This window comes from Hypanus sabinus, chromosome 1 (assembly GCF_030144855.1).
Source record: "Hypanus sabinus isolate sHypSab1 chromosome 1, sHypSab1.hap1, whole genome shotgun sequence".
NCBI classification, from domain to species: Eukaryota; Metazoa; Chordata; class Chondrichthyes; order Myliobatiformes; family Dasyatidae; genus Hypanus; species Hypanus sabinus.
This window is the reverse complement of record NC_082706.1, coordinates 137,741,695-137,764,566: the sequence shown is the minus strand read 5'-3', so window position 1 is coordinate 137,764,566 and position 22,872 is coordinate 137,741,695. Positions and strand designations below refer to the sequence as shown.

General features: G+C 39.5%; 1 protein-coding gene across 1 annotated transcript in view; it reads right to left on the bottom strand.

Moving 5' to 3' along the window:
• The window catches only part of stk3 (serine/threonine kinase 3 (STE20 homolog, yeast)), a 455,037-nt gene that overhangs the window by 307,810 nt on the left and 124,355 nt on the right, over positions 1-22,872 (bottom strand). Inside the window, exon 6 of the mRNA XM_059976958.1 lies at positions 15,879-16,046. Within this exon, the coding sequence (XP_059832941.1) occupies positions 15,879-16,046 (168 nt within the window). The remainder of the gene's footprint in view (positions 1-15,878; positions 16,047-22,872) is intronic.

Below are 22,872 nucleotides of genomic sequence, written 5' to 3'. Positions count from 1 at the left end.
GTCATTCAACTACGTTTGTAGATCAAATCACTCTGGTTACTCTCTGCGAACACCAATCACTCCATTCAACTTTGTGTCAATTGCATAACTAGAGACATTACTTCATCAAAATCGTTAATATTTGATGAGCCCAAACAAAATGCATGTCTCCAACAGGACCTAGACAACATTTAGACATAGGCTTCCAAAAACCAAAGACGAGTAGATTTCATGCCACCAAATTATTAGAAAATTACCATCTCAAACAAGTGTCTAATCACCTACTCTCCATATTCAATGGCATTACCAGCACTGAGCCTCCTTCATCGACATTCTGGTGGTCACCAGCAACCAGAAGTTCCTGAACCGGATACTTAAATATGAGGACTATAAGAGCAGCTCAGAGGATGGATATCTTGCTACTTATGCCCTGACATCACAAAGCCTTTCTCCCACTGCAAAGCACAAATCAGGAGAGAGTCATGCAGCTATAAAATGCATGAATTGCTTAGATCATCCAAACAGTATCTTCCACTTAGAAAAATCAGGGCTGTAGGCATATGTGAACACCACAGCTTCTAGATTCTGCCCAAGTTGCACATCATTTTGACTGAGAAACACAAATTACTTCATCACTAGTTCCAGCTCCTGAACTCCTTCCCCATCAACATTGTGAGACAACCACCACAAGAAAATAGTACATCAATTCAAGAAGGTGGGCATTATCTAAAGGCAATTAGGATATGTTGTTTTGCTAGTATGCATACATTTTAGAAATTACTGACTGGAAAGGTTAACGTTCTGGAACTGTTGAATTTATTGTTAAGTTCTCATGGATATTTATGCCAAAAGGATTAAAGTCTAGTCCCTTTATCTCCATCCTACAACACTTGGTCTGAAGGGACCATCTGCTTCTTCCTTGAACAGAGGACTGACTTAGCACCCATCCACCAAACATATTTCCTAGCTAAACTCTCATATTGAACAACTTAATCTTTAACTTCATTCACCTACTCTGAAAAAAAAGGGTTCAGTTAATGGAATCCATATTCCCCCCTCCTGCCAGACTGAAGATTTTTTAAAAAGCTGAAAAATCACACACCACAGGCTTAAGGAGAATTCTTATCCCAGTATTATAAGATTATTGAATGGACTTCTCATGCAATAAAATGATCTTATAATCTATCTTGTTATGCCCTTGCACTTTATTGTCTTCTTAACTACACTTCCTCTAGCAGCTCATTCTATATACCAATCACCTTCTAGGTGGAAAAGTTGCCCTCCAGGTTCCAATTAAATCTCTCCCCTCTCACCATAAACCAATGCCCTCTAGTTCTTAGTTTCTCAACTCTGGTGGAAAACCTATGCACATTCATTCTTTCTTTATGCCTTGTGATTTTATAACCCTCATCACTCATTCTCCTATGAGTAAAGTCCCAATCTATTCAACCTCTCTACTTAACTCAGTTTCTCAAGAATCAGCAATATCCTTGTAAATATCCTCTGCACTCTTTCTAGCTTAATAGCATCTGTCCAATACTAGAATGATCAAAACTGAACACAATATTCCAAATGTAGCCTCACCAATGTTTTGTACAACTGCAACATAAAATCCCAACTTCTTTCCTACCGATTACAGTACATCATGCTCTCACTTTCAAATGTCAGTGTCTGGCTCCTTCCATCCCTTCCTCACTTCCTTCTCCATCTCATGAGGCATATTAATGTCAGATATCTATTCAATTGTATTGACTCCTGCACCTAATGTGACTTCACCTAATCCCACGCAATTTCTCAAAAGAATTCCAGTCTGTTCTCATTGTAACCATGGCTGCACTATATCTGTTCTGACATCGACATCTTATGTGCCAGTGCTTCCCATATCTTTCCTTTATCCTTAGCAATGGGTCCCTCTCCAGCATAGCTGAGAGGGCACTCGGCCATGGCTGCTTATTTCTTGCACTTCAGCTCTCACTCACTTTCCTCCCAGCAAATACAAGTTATAGTTATCCTTTTCTTCACCTTCCAACTCACAAACCCTCACATACAATTGGTCACACTCGGTATAATGCAACTACCAGGCGCATCCACCTGTCCCTTCTCTATTTTCTGAAGATACTGTTCCCTTCATAATGTCCTGCTTCACGCTTCTCTTAGCAAGATCCACACCCCTCTTCCTGTATTTTCCCATGCAACAGAAGAATCAAAGCTTGTTCTTTTATTTCTCTTTTTAATTGTTATCCAGGACTCCAAACACACCTTCAGAGTAAGTCACTAAAACTTCTTTCAATTTAGTGTTCTGCATTTGTTATTCATACGTGGTCCCTGCTTGAAGAAATCAATTAATTTGCAGAAAACCTGCACTTATGCCTAGCAATTTAACTCTTCATTCAAATCATATTCTGCCCTCTCTTTGCTCTCCAACAGAGTTTCAATGAAGGTCAATATAAACATGAGAAAGGGTTTCTATAATCTTTAAGTCTATGGACTCAGAGTAAAAACAGGGACAAAATTAATGAGTTCAATTTTGTTTGGCAAGAACACAATTTGGCAACTAACGTCCTTTCAGTGCCATAGATGATTCTATAGAATGTATTTCAACATGACAGACTATATTCTGTAATTACAAGTTCCACTTGTTTTCATCTCAATAACATAGTCAGAAGTAGAAAAGGGATAGTATTGTCTAATGTTTACTATTGAAACAGGACAAATCAGCCCACTTGAACAGCATAAATAGTCATTTCTTCTAACACTGGCACATAACAGCAGCCACACTTAGAAAGCGCATTACAGCAACTTCGCAAAACTATTTTGAAAGCGTCTTCCAGACCTGTAAACTTGATCAAAGGACAATGATTTCCTATGTGTAGGAACACTACTATCCACACAATCCTTTCCAAGTCACATACAAGGAAATATATATCACTGATCAAAATCTTACAACTCCCTATCCAATATCAATTTGGGAACATCCATAGTCTAAGAACTGCAGTTGATCAAGATGAGCGCTTACCACTACCTTCTCAGGAGTAAGTAAAGAGGTGCATTATGTACTGGCCCAGCACTGACAGCTTCACCCTGTGCCTGAACAGAAAATAACTTCGTTTTCAGACCTCCTGGAATAATAAGCATTTCTGGAAAATCTGAATTAATAACAGCTAGCCTACTAAATAATAGCAGGAAAATACTTGCATATAATTTGGGTTCATCCTGCATTATGTTACAATAAACTACCACAAAAGAGCTTTAAATTTATCAACTGATTTAGGTACTTTCAGCTTTCCCGTAAACAAAAACAAATATTGAGAAATTAAGTAAGTATTAGCAATGCTAAGGTAAAAATAAATCTAATAGACATTGCTTCTGAAAGCATTTTACTTGAGCTGCTAGAACAAACTCATCTCACTCACTTCATTTTATAACTGAGTTGAAGCTAAAGTTCCCTGCACCACTCTGTCCTCTTTGATCACAGAAGGTGCCTCCCTTTAAGAACTGTGATAAATATAGCCTATCTGAATTCAACAAAATAGCATCTAAAGTGTCATTAAAAATGTGCCTCATGCTTAAATGGTGAGATGAGCCAAACTTCAAGCAAACAAAGCCCATCAGTTTCAAGAGGTACTAGGTTTTGCAAACCAAAAGCAAAATTTGATTCTTTTATTTAAAAGAAAACAAAAGAAATCTTATTGGTGAACACAGAAATTCATTGGAACATAGTTCATAGCAATGTTCATGAAATGGCAAAAAAAAACTGAGGAATGAAATAAGAGGAAGTAAAATTTATGCACTGAAACCATTCTCCTACATCTTCAGTTTCAGTTTATCAGACAGAACAATCTGTCCAATCGTCTCCCTTTCCTGTATAAGACTGGAGCTATGCAGGGTTCTATTTGTATTACAATTAATCTAATTCAATGCAGGACATTCAGTTTATTCTCAATAACATAGACCAGATGATGGTAGTTGACTATACATATACATGTTATAATTATAAAGTTCTCTCTCCTATCAACTAGGTCATGATGATCCACAGAAATGCATCAGCTAACTAGTCGCAGCCAGAACAAAACGGCCGACCCATTGTTAAGAATGAGTTGTCTATTTTAATATTTGTGCATCTCACTACCTATCAGCACTTTTAATCCATAAAATAGTGGTAAATTTTAACTGAATCCTAAAAGGTTTGCATTAGTTGGTTTATTGTTGAATTCTGCATAGTTTTCTTATAAATCCATCAACTGCATGCTTAATCCCCCTTGGGTTTTAATATCATGCCAACATGACTCAGCAAGTTTCTACTTTGGTATCCACAGTAAGTTTATCCATTTGATAAAGAACAGTAAATTCTTGGAAATTTGACAGTAATATGCCAATAGTCACATTGAAACTGCTCATTTAGGTTTGATGCTATTTCCTTAAACTAAGTAGCATGAATTTCTACAATTTAGCTGACATACACATTAACACATACATAAATAATGAGGTTGAGGATCGACTTCTCCAGCAGCAAAGTCTAGGCCTGGAGTGATTCTCCACAACGGGGACAGGTCCCAGTGTGAGGTTCGTACAATATAAACGCCAGCCCAGGTAGTCTGGGGGATCCTCTCTCCGTTACGCTAAGGCTGTGAGACTGCCCTGGCTGCTGTGCTTCACGTCTGTGAACCTTGCAGCGATTTGCCCCACTGATATGATTAACTGTATATTGAAGCTTTGGACCTACGCCAGGCTATCCGGGGATTTGGATCTTAGGACTTGATTTGGTTTGAAATGCTGTTGCTGTTGCTTACTTCTATTGTTTACATGATTTTTTTCTCTTTCTCACTGGCCCTGGGGGTTGGTCTTATTTTTTTTAACTGGGTTCTTTTGGGTTCCTTATTTTGAGACTGTCTATAAGCAAACACATCTCAGGGTTGTACAAGTTATACATTCTTTAACAATAAATGCACTTTGAATCTTTGAATAACACTTGAGGAAATATCCTGAAAACATTTCTTCCGCATAAGAGATAATTTAGTTAGAGCGCATGGAATGTCTGATAAGGGTTAGTAATTAGCCAGCAGGTAGAACACAGGATAAGAGAAACCTTATATGATGGGTGGAAAGCTGCAAGTAGAGTGCTCGATGGATTTGGTACCATGACCTTGGATAAATTAATAGGTAGTTATAGACCCCAATCTACAGATTGATAAGACCATGAACTGATCATTGTACAGTGATTAGGCTAGGATTAAATCAGAGGAATGCTGAGCAGTGCCGTTTGAAGGATTGGAAGGGCCTATTCCATGCTGTAACTCGATAAATAAATAAATAGATTTGAGGATGAACTAAACAGTAAGCTCTGTCGAGTTGTACGGACATGACCAATACACCACATGTGATTGCAAGACAAAGTATGGCAGATGAAATTCAACATGCATACATTCAGTGCCACTTTATTAGGTACACCTATACACTTGCTCATTAATGTAAATATCTAATCAGCCAATCATGTGGCAGCAACTCAATGCACAAAGTATACAGGCGTAGACAAGAGGGTCAGTTATTGCTCAGACCAAACATCAGAATGGAGAAGAAATGTGACCTAACTGACTTTGACCATAGAATTATTTTTGGTGCCAGACGGTGTTTTGAGTATCTTGGAAATTGCTGATCTCCTGGGATTTTCACACATAACAGTCTCTTGAGTGCACAAAGAATGTACACAAACCAAAATACATCTGGTGAGTGGCAATTCTGAGGGCAAAAATGCCTTGCTAATGACAGAGGTCCATGGAGAATAGCCAGACTGATTCAAGCTGACAGGAAGGGGACAGCAACTCAAATAACCACTCGTTACAACAGTAGTTCGCAAGAAAGCACCTCTGAATACACATGTCAAACCTTGCAGTGGATGGCTACAGCAGCAGAAGACCATGAATGTAAACTCAGTAGCCACTTTATTTGGTACAGGAGGTATCTACTAAAGTGGCCATTAAGTGTGTAAGCCAACAACCCACTGGAAGAACACAGTGGGTCATGTAGCATCTGTGGAAGGGACCGTCAATATTTTGGGTTTTGACCTGAAATGTCAACTATTCTTTTCCCTGCCACAAATGTTGTCTGACCTGTAGAGCTCCTCCAGCTCCTGTTGCGCTATATTCGTGCATCTACAGTCTCTGGTACCTCCTTGCATATAAGGTATCTATGAACTTGAGAAGGGACAAAATGATTTCCTCCAATAGTGAGGGACAAGAACTCAGAGCTTAAAAGAATTCAGATATCCTCATATGGAAATTCCTAAACATCAAAAGAGTATCAGCACAGTATGTACGAGAAAGGGAGTAAGGATAAACCCAGAAGGTATAATCCAGTTAATGCAACTGTGGTGATGGGAAAGCTTTTAGAAACATTGATGTGAAACAGGGCTAATAAAAGAAAATGACATAAGAAAACCCAGTTTGGGCAAGCTATGTTTAACCAATTTGATAAAATATATGAATAACATAACAGGGAATCAACAAGGTTACTATAATTGATGTGGTGTACATGAACTTTAAGGTGGATTTTGATAAAGCAAGTAATTGCATTTCCAGAACATGTGAAGCACAACTATGGATAAGAGGTGTTCTAAGTAATTGATGATAGAATACTATGGTGAATGGCTGCTTCTCAGGCAAGAGGCAGGTGAAGACAGACACCTCCCATGGACCTTGGCTTTCTTTTAAAAAATTTTATAGTAATGACCTAGTCATGTAAAATTGTCAATTAAATAAGATTTGGTCGAATTGTGAATAGTAAGGAGGACTGTAACAGACTGTAGCAAGATACAGAAATATGGTGGAATGAGGGGGTGAAGTTAAAGCAGAGAAACCTAAGCTGATGATTTTGGTAGGAAGAATGGGAAAGTACAACATAAAATAAAGGATCATGTTCTAAAAGGGATGCATGAGTAGTGAGACCTTGAACATGAGTGCACAAATCTTTGAAGTAAGGGAGGGCTGGTTGAGAATGTGACTAATAACACACATACATAACTTTGTGCTTTATTAAGAGAGACATAGTGTATGAGAGCAAGGAAGTTATGCTGTACCTTTATAAAACACTGGTTCAGGCTGAATTCTGATTGCCACATTATAGAAAACATGTGAGAACATTGGAGAGAATCCAGTAAAAATTTATACGAAAGCTTTCTTTGATGAAGGACTATAAGTACAAAGGCAGATTAAGGAGGCTGGGACTGTTTTCTTTTGAGAAGAAGAGCTGAGGAGAAATCCAACAGAAGTATATAAAGTAATGGGGGTCCGGACAAAATTGATAGTGGGAGGATTTCCTCTGAGATGAAGGGAAATGATGTGCGGAGACTTCAAGGGAATACAGACAGGCTAAGTGAATATGCAAAGACATGGCAAATGGAATACTATGGGGTTAAAAGAGGGTTCAAACTAGAAATGCTGAAGACAAAGCCAAAAGATTTTCTTTTTATTCAGAGCATTCGTTGCCAGCCAATGAACTGAGATTGGGACATGTGCCTGGAATCACAGCAGTTTCTTGGGTGGCAAACAAATTTTCCTCCAAAAATAATTAGTTGGTAAAAATAAATAGAAATATATTTTTAATGACAGAGAATTAAAGGCTAAGAGAGACCCAAGGGCATTTAAAAACAAGAATAATCACATAATTAACATGCAAGGCAGCAATTAGAAAGGCAAATGAACATTGATCTTCATTTCAAGAGTTTGAGTATAACAGCAGAGATGTCTAGTTCCAATTATATAGGAACCTGGTAACTTCAAATCCAGAATATTGTCTATGGATCTGGGTCATCTTGCAACTAGATTCACTGATGAAGGGTCTCAGCACAAAACATCAACCCTTTATTCCTCTCCATTGATGATGTCTGGTTTGCTGAGTTCCTTGAGTGTGTTACTCTGGATTTCCAGCATCTGCAGAAATTCTTGGTTTATACCCAATTACCTCCACTCTGGCGGGAAACTGGGAGCAACATTGTTACTTTCTGCACTGCTTTATGTGTTTAGAGTGAAAATCAAAGAGAATGCAAATGCTGGAAATCTGATAAAGGGTCTTTGACCCAAAATTCCAACTCAGTTTCTCTTCACACAGATGTGGCCAGACCTGCTGAATAGTTCCAAAGTTTTCTGTGTTTTTTTTTAATTTCAGAAAATTGATTAATCTTGAAAAGAATGAAAAGATTCAATGGGGTAGATGGAAAATACTTTCTTCAGCAAGTAAAAGGTAAGTAGGGCAGATGCTGTTAGGAATGATCTAAGGAAGTACTTTATACAAGATCTTTAATCCTGCCTTCACAAAAGGCTGTGCATATTGGGTCACTTGAAATTTTTAGAGTGAGATTGAAAGGTTTTCTTTGGACACCTAATAACATGGGTCAAAAGCAGTGTACGGATAGGCCATGAACCAATTAAATGGCAGAATACAGTGAGGGGATGAATGACTCGTTCCTCTATTTGTTTCTGCAAGCAAAACACACATCCTGGAATGCTTTTCAAAGTTCAAAGTAAAGTAAATTTATTATCAAAATAAAAATATGTCACCATATACCACCATTAGACTCATTTTCTTGTGGGCATTCTGAATAAATCCAACAACCAAAAGAGAATCTATGAAACACCATACCAACAGGCTGGCCAACCAGTGTGCAAAAGACAAAAAACTGTGCAAACACAAAAATTAATAAGCAATAAATATTGAGAATATGAGCTAAAAAGTCATTGAAAGTGAGTCCTTAGGTTGTGGGAACAGTTCAGTGATGGGGCAAGTGATGTTGAGTGAAGTTATCCCCTCTGGTTCAAGAGCCTGATGGTTGAGAGGTAATAACTGGAGATGCGAGTCCTCAACCTCCTGTACCTGCTTCCTGATGGCAGTAGTGAGAAGAAAGCATGAACTGAGTGGTGGTGGTCCCTGATGATGGATGCTGCTTTCCTGCAACAGCACTCTGTATGGAGGTGCTCAATGGTGGTCACAGCTTTACCCATGGTGGACTGGACCATATTCACTACATTTTGAAGGATTGCCCACTCAAGGGCTTCGGTGTCTCTATACCAGGTTCTGATGCAGCCAATCAATACACTTGAATGCCTCTGATCTGGCCCTCAGCAGATTGCGGATCCCGTGGTTCAGCCAGGGCATCTGGTTGGAGAAGACTCTAAATGATTTTGTGAGGACACACTCGTCTATGACTGTTTTTATAAAGTCAATGACAATCATGGTGTATTCATTCAGATCCACAGTTGAGTCCTTGAACATAGCCTAATACACTGACTTGAAGCAACACTGTAGCTGCTCCTCTGCCTCCCATGACCACCTCTTTGATGTCCTAATCTCTGAAGCCTTGCTCTTTAGTCTCTGCTTGTATGCAGGCAGAAGGACAGCCAGCCACGTCAAAGTTTGGTTACAAATTTTGACTACAATACCCACATAAAACTGTACCATCTGCAGCTTGCAATAATTAGTGTCATGTGAGAACTGTTATTAGCACATTAAAATCTGGTGAAGTTGAGTCTGTCATCTCAGCTTCAGTGGCGCCAATGACTCCTTTACGAGGTCTAACAATCTGACACTTAAAATTCACACTATAATGGACTTGTACAATGGGATGACAATCATATCTATCTGATCTGGAACAGATATTTGGACAATTGCATGCATATCAGTTCAATTTCCCACATGGCAGGTCAAGATAACACTTAAAATAATGTGTCATGATTGTGCTTTATTTTACTGTAGTATACATAGCATGTATGACAGAAAGATTTAAGTAAATTAGTACATGCTTATGTTCAATGATGTAAATAAATATGGCACAATTTTCATACATCAGATTGTCCGACTTGAATTTTTAGAGGTCTACTAACAATCCTGACATAATTGCTTCAATGAACATCGGGACTGATCGTCATTTTTTAAAAAAACAGGTCCTCCAGTCTCCACATCAATTTTGTTTTTAATTTTTGATTCTTCCCTCTCCAGTGGTTTTCTTATAAATTTTCAAGTTTAATATTTTCTTTATTAACAAGCCCATGTGTTAGTATTTCTCTCCAAGATTCTAGAGAAAAGCCAGTGAATTAACTACCAAATTGCAAAATTCAAGTGAAGAACTTGGAGAGGACAGAGTACTTCTTATTCAGCAAGTATGCTCTGAAACAGGCAACCAGTCCCTGCTAGTTAAATGCTCACACTGTAACAAAAATAGAGAGCAGTCGGTCACAGTAGAATTCTTTAAGGGATGCATGCCCCACGTTACATAATCTATAAAAATATCCAGGCAGCTAAATATCAAGTCATCATTTCTTGAACTTCCACTGCATCCATATTTTAAGATATTTTGTATGAGCCATAAAAGAACCAAAGCCATCAAGAATTCCATAGTGCTATCAACAATTCCTTCCTCTCCTAGGAACATCAAACGTCACAGAACTTACAGAACCTGGGCCTCTGTACCTCCCACTGCAATTGGATACTCAACTTCCTAACCGGAAGACTGCAATCTGTGCGGATTGATGATAACATCTCCTCCTCGCTGACGATCAACACTGGTGCACCTCGGAGGTATGTGCTTAGCCCACTGCTCTACTCTCTCTATACCCATGACTATGTGGCGAGGCATAGCTCAGATACCATCTATAAATTTGCAGATGATACAAACGTTGTTGGTAGAATCTCAGATGGTGACGTGAGGGCATACGGGAGCAAGATAAGCCAACTAGTAAAGTGGTGCTACAACAACAACCTGGCACTCAACGTCAGTATGACGAAAGAGCCGATTGTGGACTTCAGGAAGGGTAAGATAAAGGAACACATACCAATCCTCACAGAGGGATCAGAAGTGGAGAGAGTGAACAGTTTCAAGTTCCTGGGTGTCAAGATCTCTGAGGACCTAACATGGTTCCAACAAATCGATGCAGTTATAAAGAAGGTAAGACAGTGACTATACTTCATTAGGAGTTTGAAGAGATTTGGAATGTCAACAAATACACTCAAAAACTTCTACAGATGTATTGTGGAGAGCATTCTGACAGGCTGCACCACTGTCTGAGTAGGGGGGTGCTATTGCACAGGACTGAAAGAAGCTGCAGAGGGTTGTAAATTTAGTCCATCTTTGAAAATACCCAGGACATCTTCAAGGAGTAGTGTCTCGGAAAGGCAGCATCCATTATTAAGGACCTCCAGCACCCACAGCATGCTCTTTTCTCACTGTTACCAACAGGTAGGCAGTACAGAAGCCTGAAGGCACACACTCAGCAATGCAGGAGCAGCTTCTTCCCCTCTGTCATCCAATTCCTAAATGAACATTGAACCCTCGAACACTACCTCACTTTTTTAATATATAACATTTCTGTTTCTTAGCACAATTTTTAATCTATTCAATATAGGTACAATTGGCCCTCCTTATCTGTGGGGGATTGGTTCCAGGGCCTCCTGCAGATGCCAAAAAAACACGGATGCTCAAGTCCTTTATTTAACCTGTCTTAGTGCGGATGGACTTTAGGACCCAGGGGAGTTCCAGACCCGCCGCCTGTGGCTGGCTGAATCCACAGTCTTTCTGTTCTGTTGACAGAAAATGATCACAATTGAAAATAAAGTGGAAATAATAAAGCGATCGGAAAAAGGTGAAACGCCATCGGTCATTGGAAAAGCATTAGGCTACAGTCGGTCAATGATCGTAACAATTTTAAAGGATAAAGTGAAAATAATGGAGCATGTGTAAGGCCCTGCCCCAATGAAAGCTACAATTATTACTAAGCAACACAGTGGTTTAATTATTGAAATACATACATTTCTTGTGTTTTATATGCATAGAAAGGTAAAATATATACTATACACTAAGACAAACGTTTGACTAACTGATGCTAAATAATACATACCAGCTGTACCTGTTCCAACTTACATACAAATCCGACTTAAAGACTGCCTGTACTTAATATCATCTCTAGATTACTTATAGCATCTAATACAACGTAAATGCTATGTAAATAGTTGTTATACCGTATTGTTTAGGGAATAATAACAAGAAAAAAAGTCTGTACATGCTCAAACAACGAGTGTTGGAGAGAGAACTTCGGATTTTCCCAAAGTCGGTTGGTTGAATCCATGCATGTGGAACCCGCGGATAAGGAAGGCCTACTGTATACTGTAAATAACTTAATTATTTATTATTATCATTATTTTATTTTTTTTCTTCTATATTATGTTTTGCATTGAACCGCTGCTGTGAAGTTAACAAATTTCACGACACATGTCGGTGATAATAAACCTGATTCTGATTCTGACATCATTACTTGAACTAGACTTTGGTTTGACACTGTGTATTCCTGACCTGTCCCAGTGTACAAGTCTTACTTTCTGTAGTTGCCAAACAAGGCACAGAATTGTACTTTTAAGCTCACAAAGGAGGAATAAAACCGGATGGGCCACTTGGCATCAACTTCGGCACTGAGGTTACACCCAGCCTGCTGATCCAGCCAAGTCCTTCTCACAAACATCTGGCTTCTGGTGTCCAAACAAAAGTCGTATAGAATTGTACTCATAGATTTATACCTAACAGATAATGTACCACATTCCATCATCGACAATCTCTCAGTACCTTCTGCTACACCAGCAAGGCAAATCCATCATTGCAAATGGCACACTACCAGGCAAAAGTAGGCCGAGAGTCCTCAGCAATGGTTCCAGATCAATGTTGTAGCATCAGGTTAATCATGTTCCACAAGGATCAGTGCTGGGGCATCTGTTAAATGTATATATTAATGATTTGAACAAAATATGTAGACAGACTAATTATTAAGTTTGCAAACTTCGTAAAATTTGTGGAACTGTGGAATAGTGGGGAAAGTTGTCCAAGAATACAGCAGGATCTGCTAGAGGTTCAGGCAGAGAAAAGGCTGATGGAGTTTAGTCCAGACAAGAGAGAGAAACTTAATTTTGGAGATCAAATGCAAGAGGATAGTATACAGTAAATGGCAGGATCCTTAGGAGCACAGGAAAATAGAGAGATTTTGGGGCGCAGTTCCACTGTTTCCTACAATTGGCATAACAAGTAGATAAGATGGTTCAGATGATGTCTGACATGCTCAGGTTGCTGCATTACAGGAAGGATTTAGAGGCTATGGAGGGGGCACAGAAGAGGTTCATCAGAATGTTGACAGGATCAGAGATTATTATCTACAAGAAGAGGTTAGACAATTGGTTCTGTGTCTTGCACCTTGATCATTTGGCTACATTCCTGTGTATGGTTGAATGACAGTTGAAATTAAACTTGAACTTTAAATTGAGGGTAAGAGAGTTTAAAAGATTTTTAATCCAATTTTTTAAAATCAAAGCATAGTAGATGCTTAGAATGGGCTGCCAGGGTAAGAGCTAGAAGCACATTCAACAGCATCATTTAAGAAGCATTTAAACAAACACATGAAAAAGCAAGGAAGAGAGGGATTATGCACAAGTAAGTGAGATTAATTTAGACTGGTATCATGGCTGGAACACACATGATGGACTTTTCCTATGCTCTGTGTTCTATGGGCAAAGTTAAGGAATTCAACATAAATCAGTAACTGTTGGAGGAGTTCAGCAAGTCAGGCAGCATCTATGCAGGAGAATAAACAACTAATATTTCAGGCCAAAACCCTTCATTCAGTCTTAGATGAAAGGTCTCGACTCAAAACATCAATGGTTTATTCCCAACCATAGATGCAGCCTGACTCTATAATTAATTATAGAGGAATAATTAATTCCTCTATACTTCAATGCGTTCTCAAAAGTGTTGAATGCAGGTTTTGTATTATGAGGTTACCACTTTATCCTTGTCCACAACACCCTTACTCAGCGTAAGGGATTCAATTTCTGCCACTGTCTATATGGAGCTCGTACATTCTCCCCATGACTGTGTGGGTATTCTTCAGGTGCTCTAGTTTCCTCTCACATTCCAAAGACATACAGATTAGCGTTAATAAGTTGTGGACATGCTATGAGGGCACCAGAACCATGGTGACAGTTGCAAGCTGGCACAAGCCCAGCAGATCCTCAGTTGGTCAGTGACACAAACAACTCATTTCACTGTATGTTTCAATGTACATGTGACAAATAAAGATAATCTTATCATAATAGCGATGACAAGCTAAGCTTGTTTTTCCTGTATGTGCTATTTCCTGTCTTGAGAAACTTTTAGAGATAATGGTTCCACATAAGGATAACTGTCCTTGCTCAGAAGACAGTATACTGACAGTTTAGTTCCTTTGTGATATGCCAATAGGTCTAGAGCAAAATTAGAACACAAGATAATTTGAATGTGCATTCTATTGTTACAAATTCTAGCATTAAAGACTACATATCTTTAACTACCTCGACGAAAAGCACAGAAATTTGTACAGACTTTCTAGCTGGCACACATCAAATATAACTGTTAATAATGGCAAAATGCAAAAAAAATTTACATTATATTTTCTAATAGCATATGGAAAACACAAAATAGGAAAAAAATCAGCAACTTTAATTGTTTAATTTAATTTTTACCCAGAGGATTAGTTAACATTTATACATTTCAACAAATATTACTCCCAAGATATTTCATACAAACATTTCATATGCAATGATACAAGTTTAATGTCTAATGCCTCATTTAGAATTACAGCAATCCCAATGTTATGGGAAGGGGTAGAGGTTGAGTTCCTAGAAAACAATCTATACCATGATTTTCCATTACACAAAGCCACATCATTCGCGTATACATCAGGTTCAAAAAAATACATTTCATGCTTCCTTATTTATTTTCCACATAAATTCAATAAAAATTAATTTTATTCCACACCTTAAGTTTTTGGATGGTGACTTGTGAATTTTGTAAGGACGAATTTCCATCACCCAAATAGCCATAATTGGGCTTCACTTGCACTTTCAAATCTAATTTTTATGTTTGCATCAGTTTTCTAAGCCCTGAAATACAGAAGTTAACTCCAAACATTTTAACTGTCAGATCTACCAAGCGTTTTTTCAATTTCTTTGTTCTGAATTAATGTCCAAAAATAAGGCTTTTACCTTGTAAGCATTTATCTCCTTACCTTTTTAATTGATTCCAATCAATACTGCATGTTCAACATAATACTTGTGCTTTTTTCAGCAGTGTTAATTTGTTTGTATGATCTACACATTAAATAGACTATCATTCAGTAAGCTACCTTCAATCTCCCCAGATTCAGTTTCCTCTTGTCTTTGACCTTGGCTTATTTGTGCTACAAGCTGCTGTGACTGTACTTATAAATCAGCTTCAGCCTCACAGATTTGCTACGTTACTCAGAAAGAATGCAATATTAGTCCTACTTCCCAATCAACTACATCTGATTATAATTGAGACTTAATTATCACACAGCAGTTATGAATTTTTCAATGGAGCTAACAACGTACAAATAAAATAAAGCTCTCAATCAGCGTTTTTTTTGTGAGGTCCTCACCTAGAGCAGCTCAACATTCAGGAAGCACAAGATCAAGGAAAAGACCTCTATACATGGATAGTCTTACTTTTAAACATGTAACAGCCCATCCCAAGTTAGAAATACTCATCACTATGTACAGTGAATTCATCCAAACAAGCATTTGGGATACAAGTAGGATGGATTTGCTGGCTGCACAGTGGGACTGTAAGCAATTTTGTCTCCTGGATGTCTGGTTTGTGGTCACATTTCTGACTTGCAAGAGCTGTTCAAGTTAGAAAAGGCTTAAAGGAATTGAACCCTGCCCCTAACCTGGGGAGAATGTGCAGCTGATATTTACGGCAATCTTTGTAAAGTCTCCTGACAAAATGGCATATGTTGCCCATGATTAGAACAACGGGCATTCAGGATGAAGTAACTTAAACTTAAAATACTTTGTCAAAATGGATCTTACACACTTACCCTCATTGGATGAATGTCTGCATAGGGCGGCTTGCCTTCAGCCATTTCAATTGCAGTGATCCCCAAAGACCAAATGTCTGCAACACAATTGTAGCCGATTTCTTGGATCACTTCTGGTGCCATCCAAAATGGTGTTCCTATCACAGTGTTGCGTTTTGCCATTGTGTCCTGTAAGGCACATTTTATTTAACATTATTAACTGTCTCATTGAATTTATAAACACATTTTCCTAAGCAAATGTGGACTACTATTCATCAGACCTTTTCTAATATCCTTGATGAACAGAATGACCCGCATCAATATTCTACAAATATGGAAATTAAAAAATGAAATAATTTGCAAAAGTACTTACAGAGCCACAGCACCAAAACAGTCCCTTGGCCCTCATCTAGCCTACGTTAAACTGCTATTCTGCCCAGTCCCATCGACGCGCAGCAGTACCACAGCCCTCGATACCTCTTCCATCCATGTACTTATCCAAACTTCACTCAAATGTTGCAATCAAAACTACATCTGCCACTTCTGCTGGCAGCTCATTCTACACTTGCACCACCCTCTGAGTGAAGAAGTTGCCCCTCAGATTCCCTTTAAATATTTCACCTTTCATTCTTAACATGTGACCTCTAGTTCTAGTCTCACCCAACCTCAGTGTAAAAAAGCATGCTTGCATTAACCATATCTATTCACCTCATAATTTTGCATGTCTCTATCAAATCTCTTCTCACTCTCCTACACTCCAGGGGGAAAAAAAAAGTCTTAACCTATTCAACCTTACCTGACAACCTGGGCTCTGAAGTACCAGCAACATCCTTCTAAATTTTCTCTGCACTCTTTCAAGCTTATTGATATCTTTCCTGTAAATAGATTACCAGAACTGCACAGAATATTCCAAGTTTGGCCTCATCAACATTTTATACGACTTCAAGGTAACATCTCCACTCATGTACTCATACTCTGATTTATGAAGGCTAGCAAGCCAAAAGCCCTCTCTACAATCCTATCTTCCTGAGACACCACTTAAAAGAAATTATGGATCTGTATTTCCAGATCCCTTTGTTCTACAGCACTCTTCAGTGCCCCACATTCCACTAAGTAAATCCTACCCTGGCTTGTACTCCCAAAGTGCAACACTTTAAACCTGCTTTAAGTTCCATTTGCCATTTTTCAGCCCACTCTACCAGCCGATCCAGATCCTGCTGAAAGCTTGGATAGCCTTCCTCACTGTCCACTATGCCCCTAATCTTGTCTTTGTTTGCAAATTTGCTGAGCCAGTTTACCATATAATCACCCAAATCATCAACAACAGTGGATCTAACCTTGCAGCACACCACTAGTCATTAGCCTCCAGCCAGAGAGGCAATCATCTACTACCACTCACTAGCTTTTCCCACTACACCAGTGTTAAATCCTGAATGCCAAGTGACTGAACCTTCTGGACCAACTCCCATGTAGGACTTTGTCAAGGGCCTTGCTGAAGTCCAAGTAGACAACATCCAATGCCCTTCCTTTATCAACTTTACTGATAATCTCCTTCAAAAACTCTAAGACTTGTTAGAGACAACTTATCATACACAAAGCCATGTTGACTATCCCTAATCAGGCTGTATCTATCCAGTTCCTTGGAATACCTTCCAGTATCTTATCCATGACTGACACCAGGCTTATAATTTTCTGGCATATTCTTAGAGCCTTTCTTGAACAACGGAACAGCATTAGCTATACTCCAGTCCCTTGGCATCATGCTCTTGGTTAAGGATATTTTAAATACTACCGCCAGGGTTCCTGCAATTTCAGTACCAGCCTCCCTCAAGATCTGAGAGGACACCTTGACAGGTTCTGCAGAATTATTCTCCCTAATTTTGACCCTTGCTACGCTTTTGCTCTTAATATACCTATAGAAGTTCTTGGGATTCTCCTTCACTTTGTCTGCTAAGCAACCTCATGCTTACTTTTAATACTCCTGAGATCCCTCTTAAGAGTTCTCTTGGATTTCTCATACTCCACAAGAGGCTCGTCTGTTCCTTGCTGCCTTTACCTGCTATGTAACTCCTTCTTAACCAGGACGTCAATACCTTTTGAAAACCAAGGTTCCCTAAACCCTAAAGCCTTGCCTTTTACTCTAACATACAAAGTCAGTATTATCAATATTTCACTTTTGAAGACTTCCCACTTACTAAGCATTCCTATTCCAGAAAACAACCTATACCAATCCACACTTGCTACATCCTTCCTGATGTCATTAAAATTGGCCTTTCTCGAACTTAAAATCTCATCCTGAGGACCAGTCCTATCCTTCTGCATAGTTATCTTGAAACTAATGTAACTAGTTCCAAACTACTTCCCTACACACACTTCCGTCTCTTGCGCTGTCTTTTTCCATAATAGTAGATCCAGTATCACACTCTCCCTAGTTGGGACCTCTATAAATTGATTAAGGGAACTTTCAAGAACACATTTTATAAACTCTATTCTATCCAGTCATCTTATACTGTGGGAATCTGTCAATTTGTGGAATTTTGAAATCACCTCCGATCACAAATCTCTCTCTCTACAAATTTGATCCTTTAAATCCTACTGACCAATGCATATAATAAAATCCCATTAATGTGGACATCCCTTTCTTATTCCTCAGATCCACCCTCAGTAGGTGGATCCTCCAGTCTGTCCTGTCTGATATTTTTACTGATTAGTATGCCATCTCTCCTCCTTTAATATCTCCCCCTCTATCATTACCTAAGACAAGGGAACGCTAGAACAATGAGCTGCCAGTCCTGAGCCTCCTACAACCAAGCCCCAGTCATGGCTACAATATCATAATTATATTTGCTGATCCACACTCTAAACTCATCTGCCTTACCTGCAATAATCCTTGCAATGAAATAGATGCAATGCAGAACATTAGTTCCATCATGCTCAAACTTTTGGTTCCTGCCTTTGTTTGTCAGCTTAACATCTACTTATACGCGGCAAACAAAATTAAATTTGGCTCCTTTTAAATGTATGGACAAGTTATTATATTTTGTGTTACTACATAATGAGAAAATTCTAAGAGTTCCAACAATGATTTGACAACCCTGATGATATGCTTGCATCTCTCATTGGAAAATGGTGAAAATTATCATTTCAACTGTTTTCCTTGGACTTCAACCAGAATCCCATTCGTATTACGGGGAGGGAATGGCTGGAATTTCAACTCCATATGGTTCTTGTTCAGATGACCCAACACATGTTAGAACTAACAGAGATCCAATTGCAGTGTATCTAGAGTGAAAACAAATAACGTGATTTTTTCTAAAAATAGACCACAAGCATCTCAGGGCTTGCATAACTTTCTCATTCAGCGCTGAATAGAAAATTATTTTAAAACAAAAGTAATTGTAATAAAATTGAAAGGAGGGATGTCTGGGCCAAAGATGCACAAGGACCAAATAAATATTCAGCATTAAATGTTGCTTCAGAAGTTTACTAATGTTTTGAAGACTATTCCGTGAACACTGTAAAGAAAACTAATTGCAAGTAAATCTTCAATCTATTATTTTCAATCCCTTTTTAGCTTTAAGGTTAAGATTGTATGCTAATTTTGAAAGCTGCATTCTTGTGGTACCTCTACATAGGTCAAGTCAAGTCAAGTCACTGTTATTGTCATTTCGACCATAACTGCTGGTACAGTACACAGTAAAAACGAAACAACGTTCCTCCAGGACCGTGGTGCTACATGAAACAACACAAAACTACACTAGAGTATGTGAGACAACTCAAAACTACATTAGACTTCAGACCTACACGGGACTACATAAACTGCACAGAACAGTGCAAGACAGAACAATAATTATGTACACTGTCCTGTGTATGTTACTCAAAATGGGTTTTTTGGTTTGTTAAGAGTAGACAATAGACAATAGGTGCAGAAGTAGACCATTCAGCCCTTCGAGCCTGCACCGCCATTTTGTGATCATGGCTGAGCATCTACTATCAATACCCAGTTCCTTCCATGTCCCCATATTCCTTGATTCCCCTATCCATAAGATACCTAACTAACTCCTTCTTGAAAGCATCCAGAGAATTGGCCTCCACTACCTTCCAAGGCAGTGCATTCCAGACCCACACGACTCTCTGGGAGAAGTTTTTCCTTAACTCTGTCCTAAATGACCTATCCGTTATTCACAAACCATGCACTCTGATTCTGGACTCTCCCAACATCAGGAACATATTTCCTGCCTCTATCTTGTCCAATCCCTTAATAATCTTATATATTTCAATCAGATCCCCTCTCAATCTCCTTAATTCCAGTGTGTACAAGCCCAGTCTCTCTAGCCTCTCTGCATAAGGCAGTCCAGACATCCCAGGAATTAACCTCGTGAATCTACTCTGCACTTCCCCTACAGCCAGGATGTCCTTCCTTAACCCTGCAGACCAAAACTGTACACAATACTCCAGGTGTAGTCTCACCAGGGCTCTGTACAAATGCAAAAGGATTTCCTTGCTCTTGTACTCAATTTACTTTGTAATAAAGGTCAACATTCCATTAGCCTTCTTCACAGCCTGCTGTACTTGCTCATTCACCTTCAGTGACTGATGAACAAGGACTCCTAGATCTCTTCGTATTTCTCCCTTACCTAACTCTACACCATTCAGATAATAATCTGCCTTCCTGTTCTTACTGCCAAAGTGGATAACCTCACACTAATTCACATTAAACGTCATCTGCCGAGTATCTGCCCACTCACCCAGCCTATCCAAGTCACCCTGAATTCTCCTAACATCCTCATCACATGTCACACTGCCACCCAGCTTAGTATCATCAGCAAATTTGCTGATGTTATTCTCAATGCCTGCATCTAAATCGTTGATGTAAATTGAAAACAGCTGTGGTCTCAATACCGAGCCCGGTGGCACCCCACTAGTCACCACCTGCCATTCCAAGAAACACCCATTCACAGATACCCTTTGCTTTCTATCTGCCAACTAGTTTTCTATCCATGTCAATGTCTTCCCCTCGATGCCCTGAGCTTTGATTTTACCCACCAATCACCTATGTGGGACCTTATCAAACGGCTTCTGAGAATCGAGGTGCACTACATCCACTGGATCTCACCCTTCTAACTTCCTGGTTACATCCTCGAAAAACTCCAACAGATTAGTCAAGCATGATTTACCCTTGGTAAATCCATGCTGGCTCGGTCCAATCCTATCACTCCTATCTAGATATGCCACTATTTCATCCTTAATAATGGACTCTAGCATCCCCACCACCACTGATGTCAGGCTGACAGGTCGATAGTTCTCTGTTTACTCCCTCCCTCCTCTCTTAAAAAGTGGGATAACGTCAGCCATTCTCCAATCCTCAGGAACTGATCCTGAATCTAAGGAACATTGGAAAATGATTACCAATGCATCCGCAATTTCCAGGGCCACCTCCTTTAGTACCCTAGGATGCAGACCAACTGGACCTGGGGATTTGTCAGCTTTCAGTCCCATCAGTCTACTCATCACCGTTTCCTTCCTAATGTCAATCTGTTTCATTTCCTCTGTTACACTATGTTTTGGCCCAACCATACACCTGGGAGATTGCTTGTGTCTTCCTTAGTGAAAACAGATCTAAAGTACTCATTAAATTCTTCTGCCATTTCTCTGTTTCCCATAACAATTTCACCCAATTCATTCTTCAAGGGCCCAACATTGTTCTTAACTATCTTCTTTCTCTTCACATACCTAAAAAAGCTTTTGCTATCTTCCTTTATATTCCTGGCTAGCTTGCATTCGTATCTCATTTTTTCTCCCCATATTGCCTTTTTAGTTAAGTTCTGTTGTTCCTTAAAAATTTCTCAATCATCTGTCCTCCCACTCACCTTAGCTCTGTCATACTTCCTTTTTTTAATGCTAAGTAATCTCTGACTTCCTTTGTCAACCACTGTGGCCCCTTTCCCCACTTTGAATTCTTCCTTCTCTGGGGGATGAACTGATTTTGCACCTTGTGCATTATTCCCAAGAATACCTGCCATTGCTGTTCCACTGCCTTTTCTGCTAGGCTATCCGTCCAGTCAACTTTGGACAGCTCCTCCCTCATGGCTCCATAGTTTCCCCTGTTCAACTGCAACACTGACACCTCCAAGCTGCCCTTATCCTTCTCAAACTGCAGATAAAAACATATCATGTTATGGACACTACCTCCTAATGGCTCCTTTACTTCAAGATCGCTTATCAAATCCTGTTCATTACACAAGACTAAATCCAGAATAGCCTTGTCCCTGGTCGGCTCTCGTACAACCTGTTCCAAGAATGCATCCAGTTGGCACTCTACAAACTCCCTATCCTGGGGTCCAGCACCAAACTGTTTCTCCCTGTTCACCTGCATGTTGAAATACCCCATCCCCCCTCCTCCTATGGGATCTCTTTTTCCCCATCCATTTGCTCCTGTGGGATCTCACCTTCCCATTCCCTTCCTCCTGTCGCATCTCTCTTCCCCATCCCCTTCCTCCTGAAGGATCTCTCTTCCTCATCCCCCTTCCTCCTGTGGGATCTCTCTTCCCCATCCCCCATCCTCCTGTGGGATCTCTCTTCCCCATCCCCCTTCACGATGTGGTATCTCTCTTGCCCAGCCACGTTCCTCATTTGGGATCTAGGAATGCTTCTTTGTCTGACAAGTGTTTCTCTCGCAGTTGTTTTGCTTTATACTTGTTGATATGGTAATTGTATTCATTTGTTAACCAATGGGGAATGTTATTTTGTCTTGTGAGGCTGAAAACTTGGGGGAGGGGTTTTTCGCGGGCTTTTGGGTGAGAACGGGAGGAAGACGTCGAGGAAGGTGGGCGTGCACTGCACTGCTCGGAAGACCACCGGGCATGGTCCTAGGTGCGAAAACGTGGAGGTTGGAGGCAAGCGACGAGGGGTCGAATTGTTCGATGTTTGAGCTCCAACGATGTGCACTAAACTGACTGAACTTTGATAAGTTGGCGCCTTTTTGTTTTTTTCCCTTGCATAATACTTGCATAAT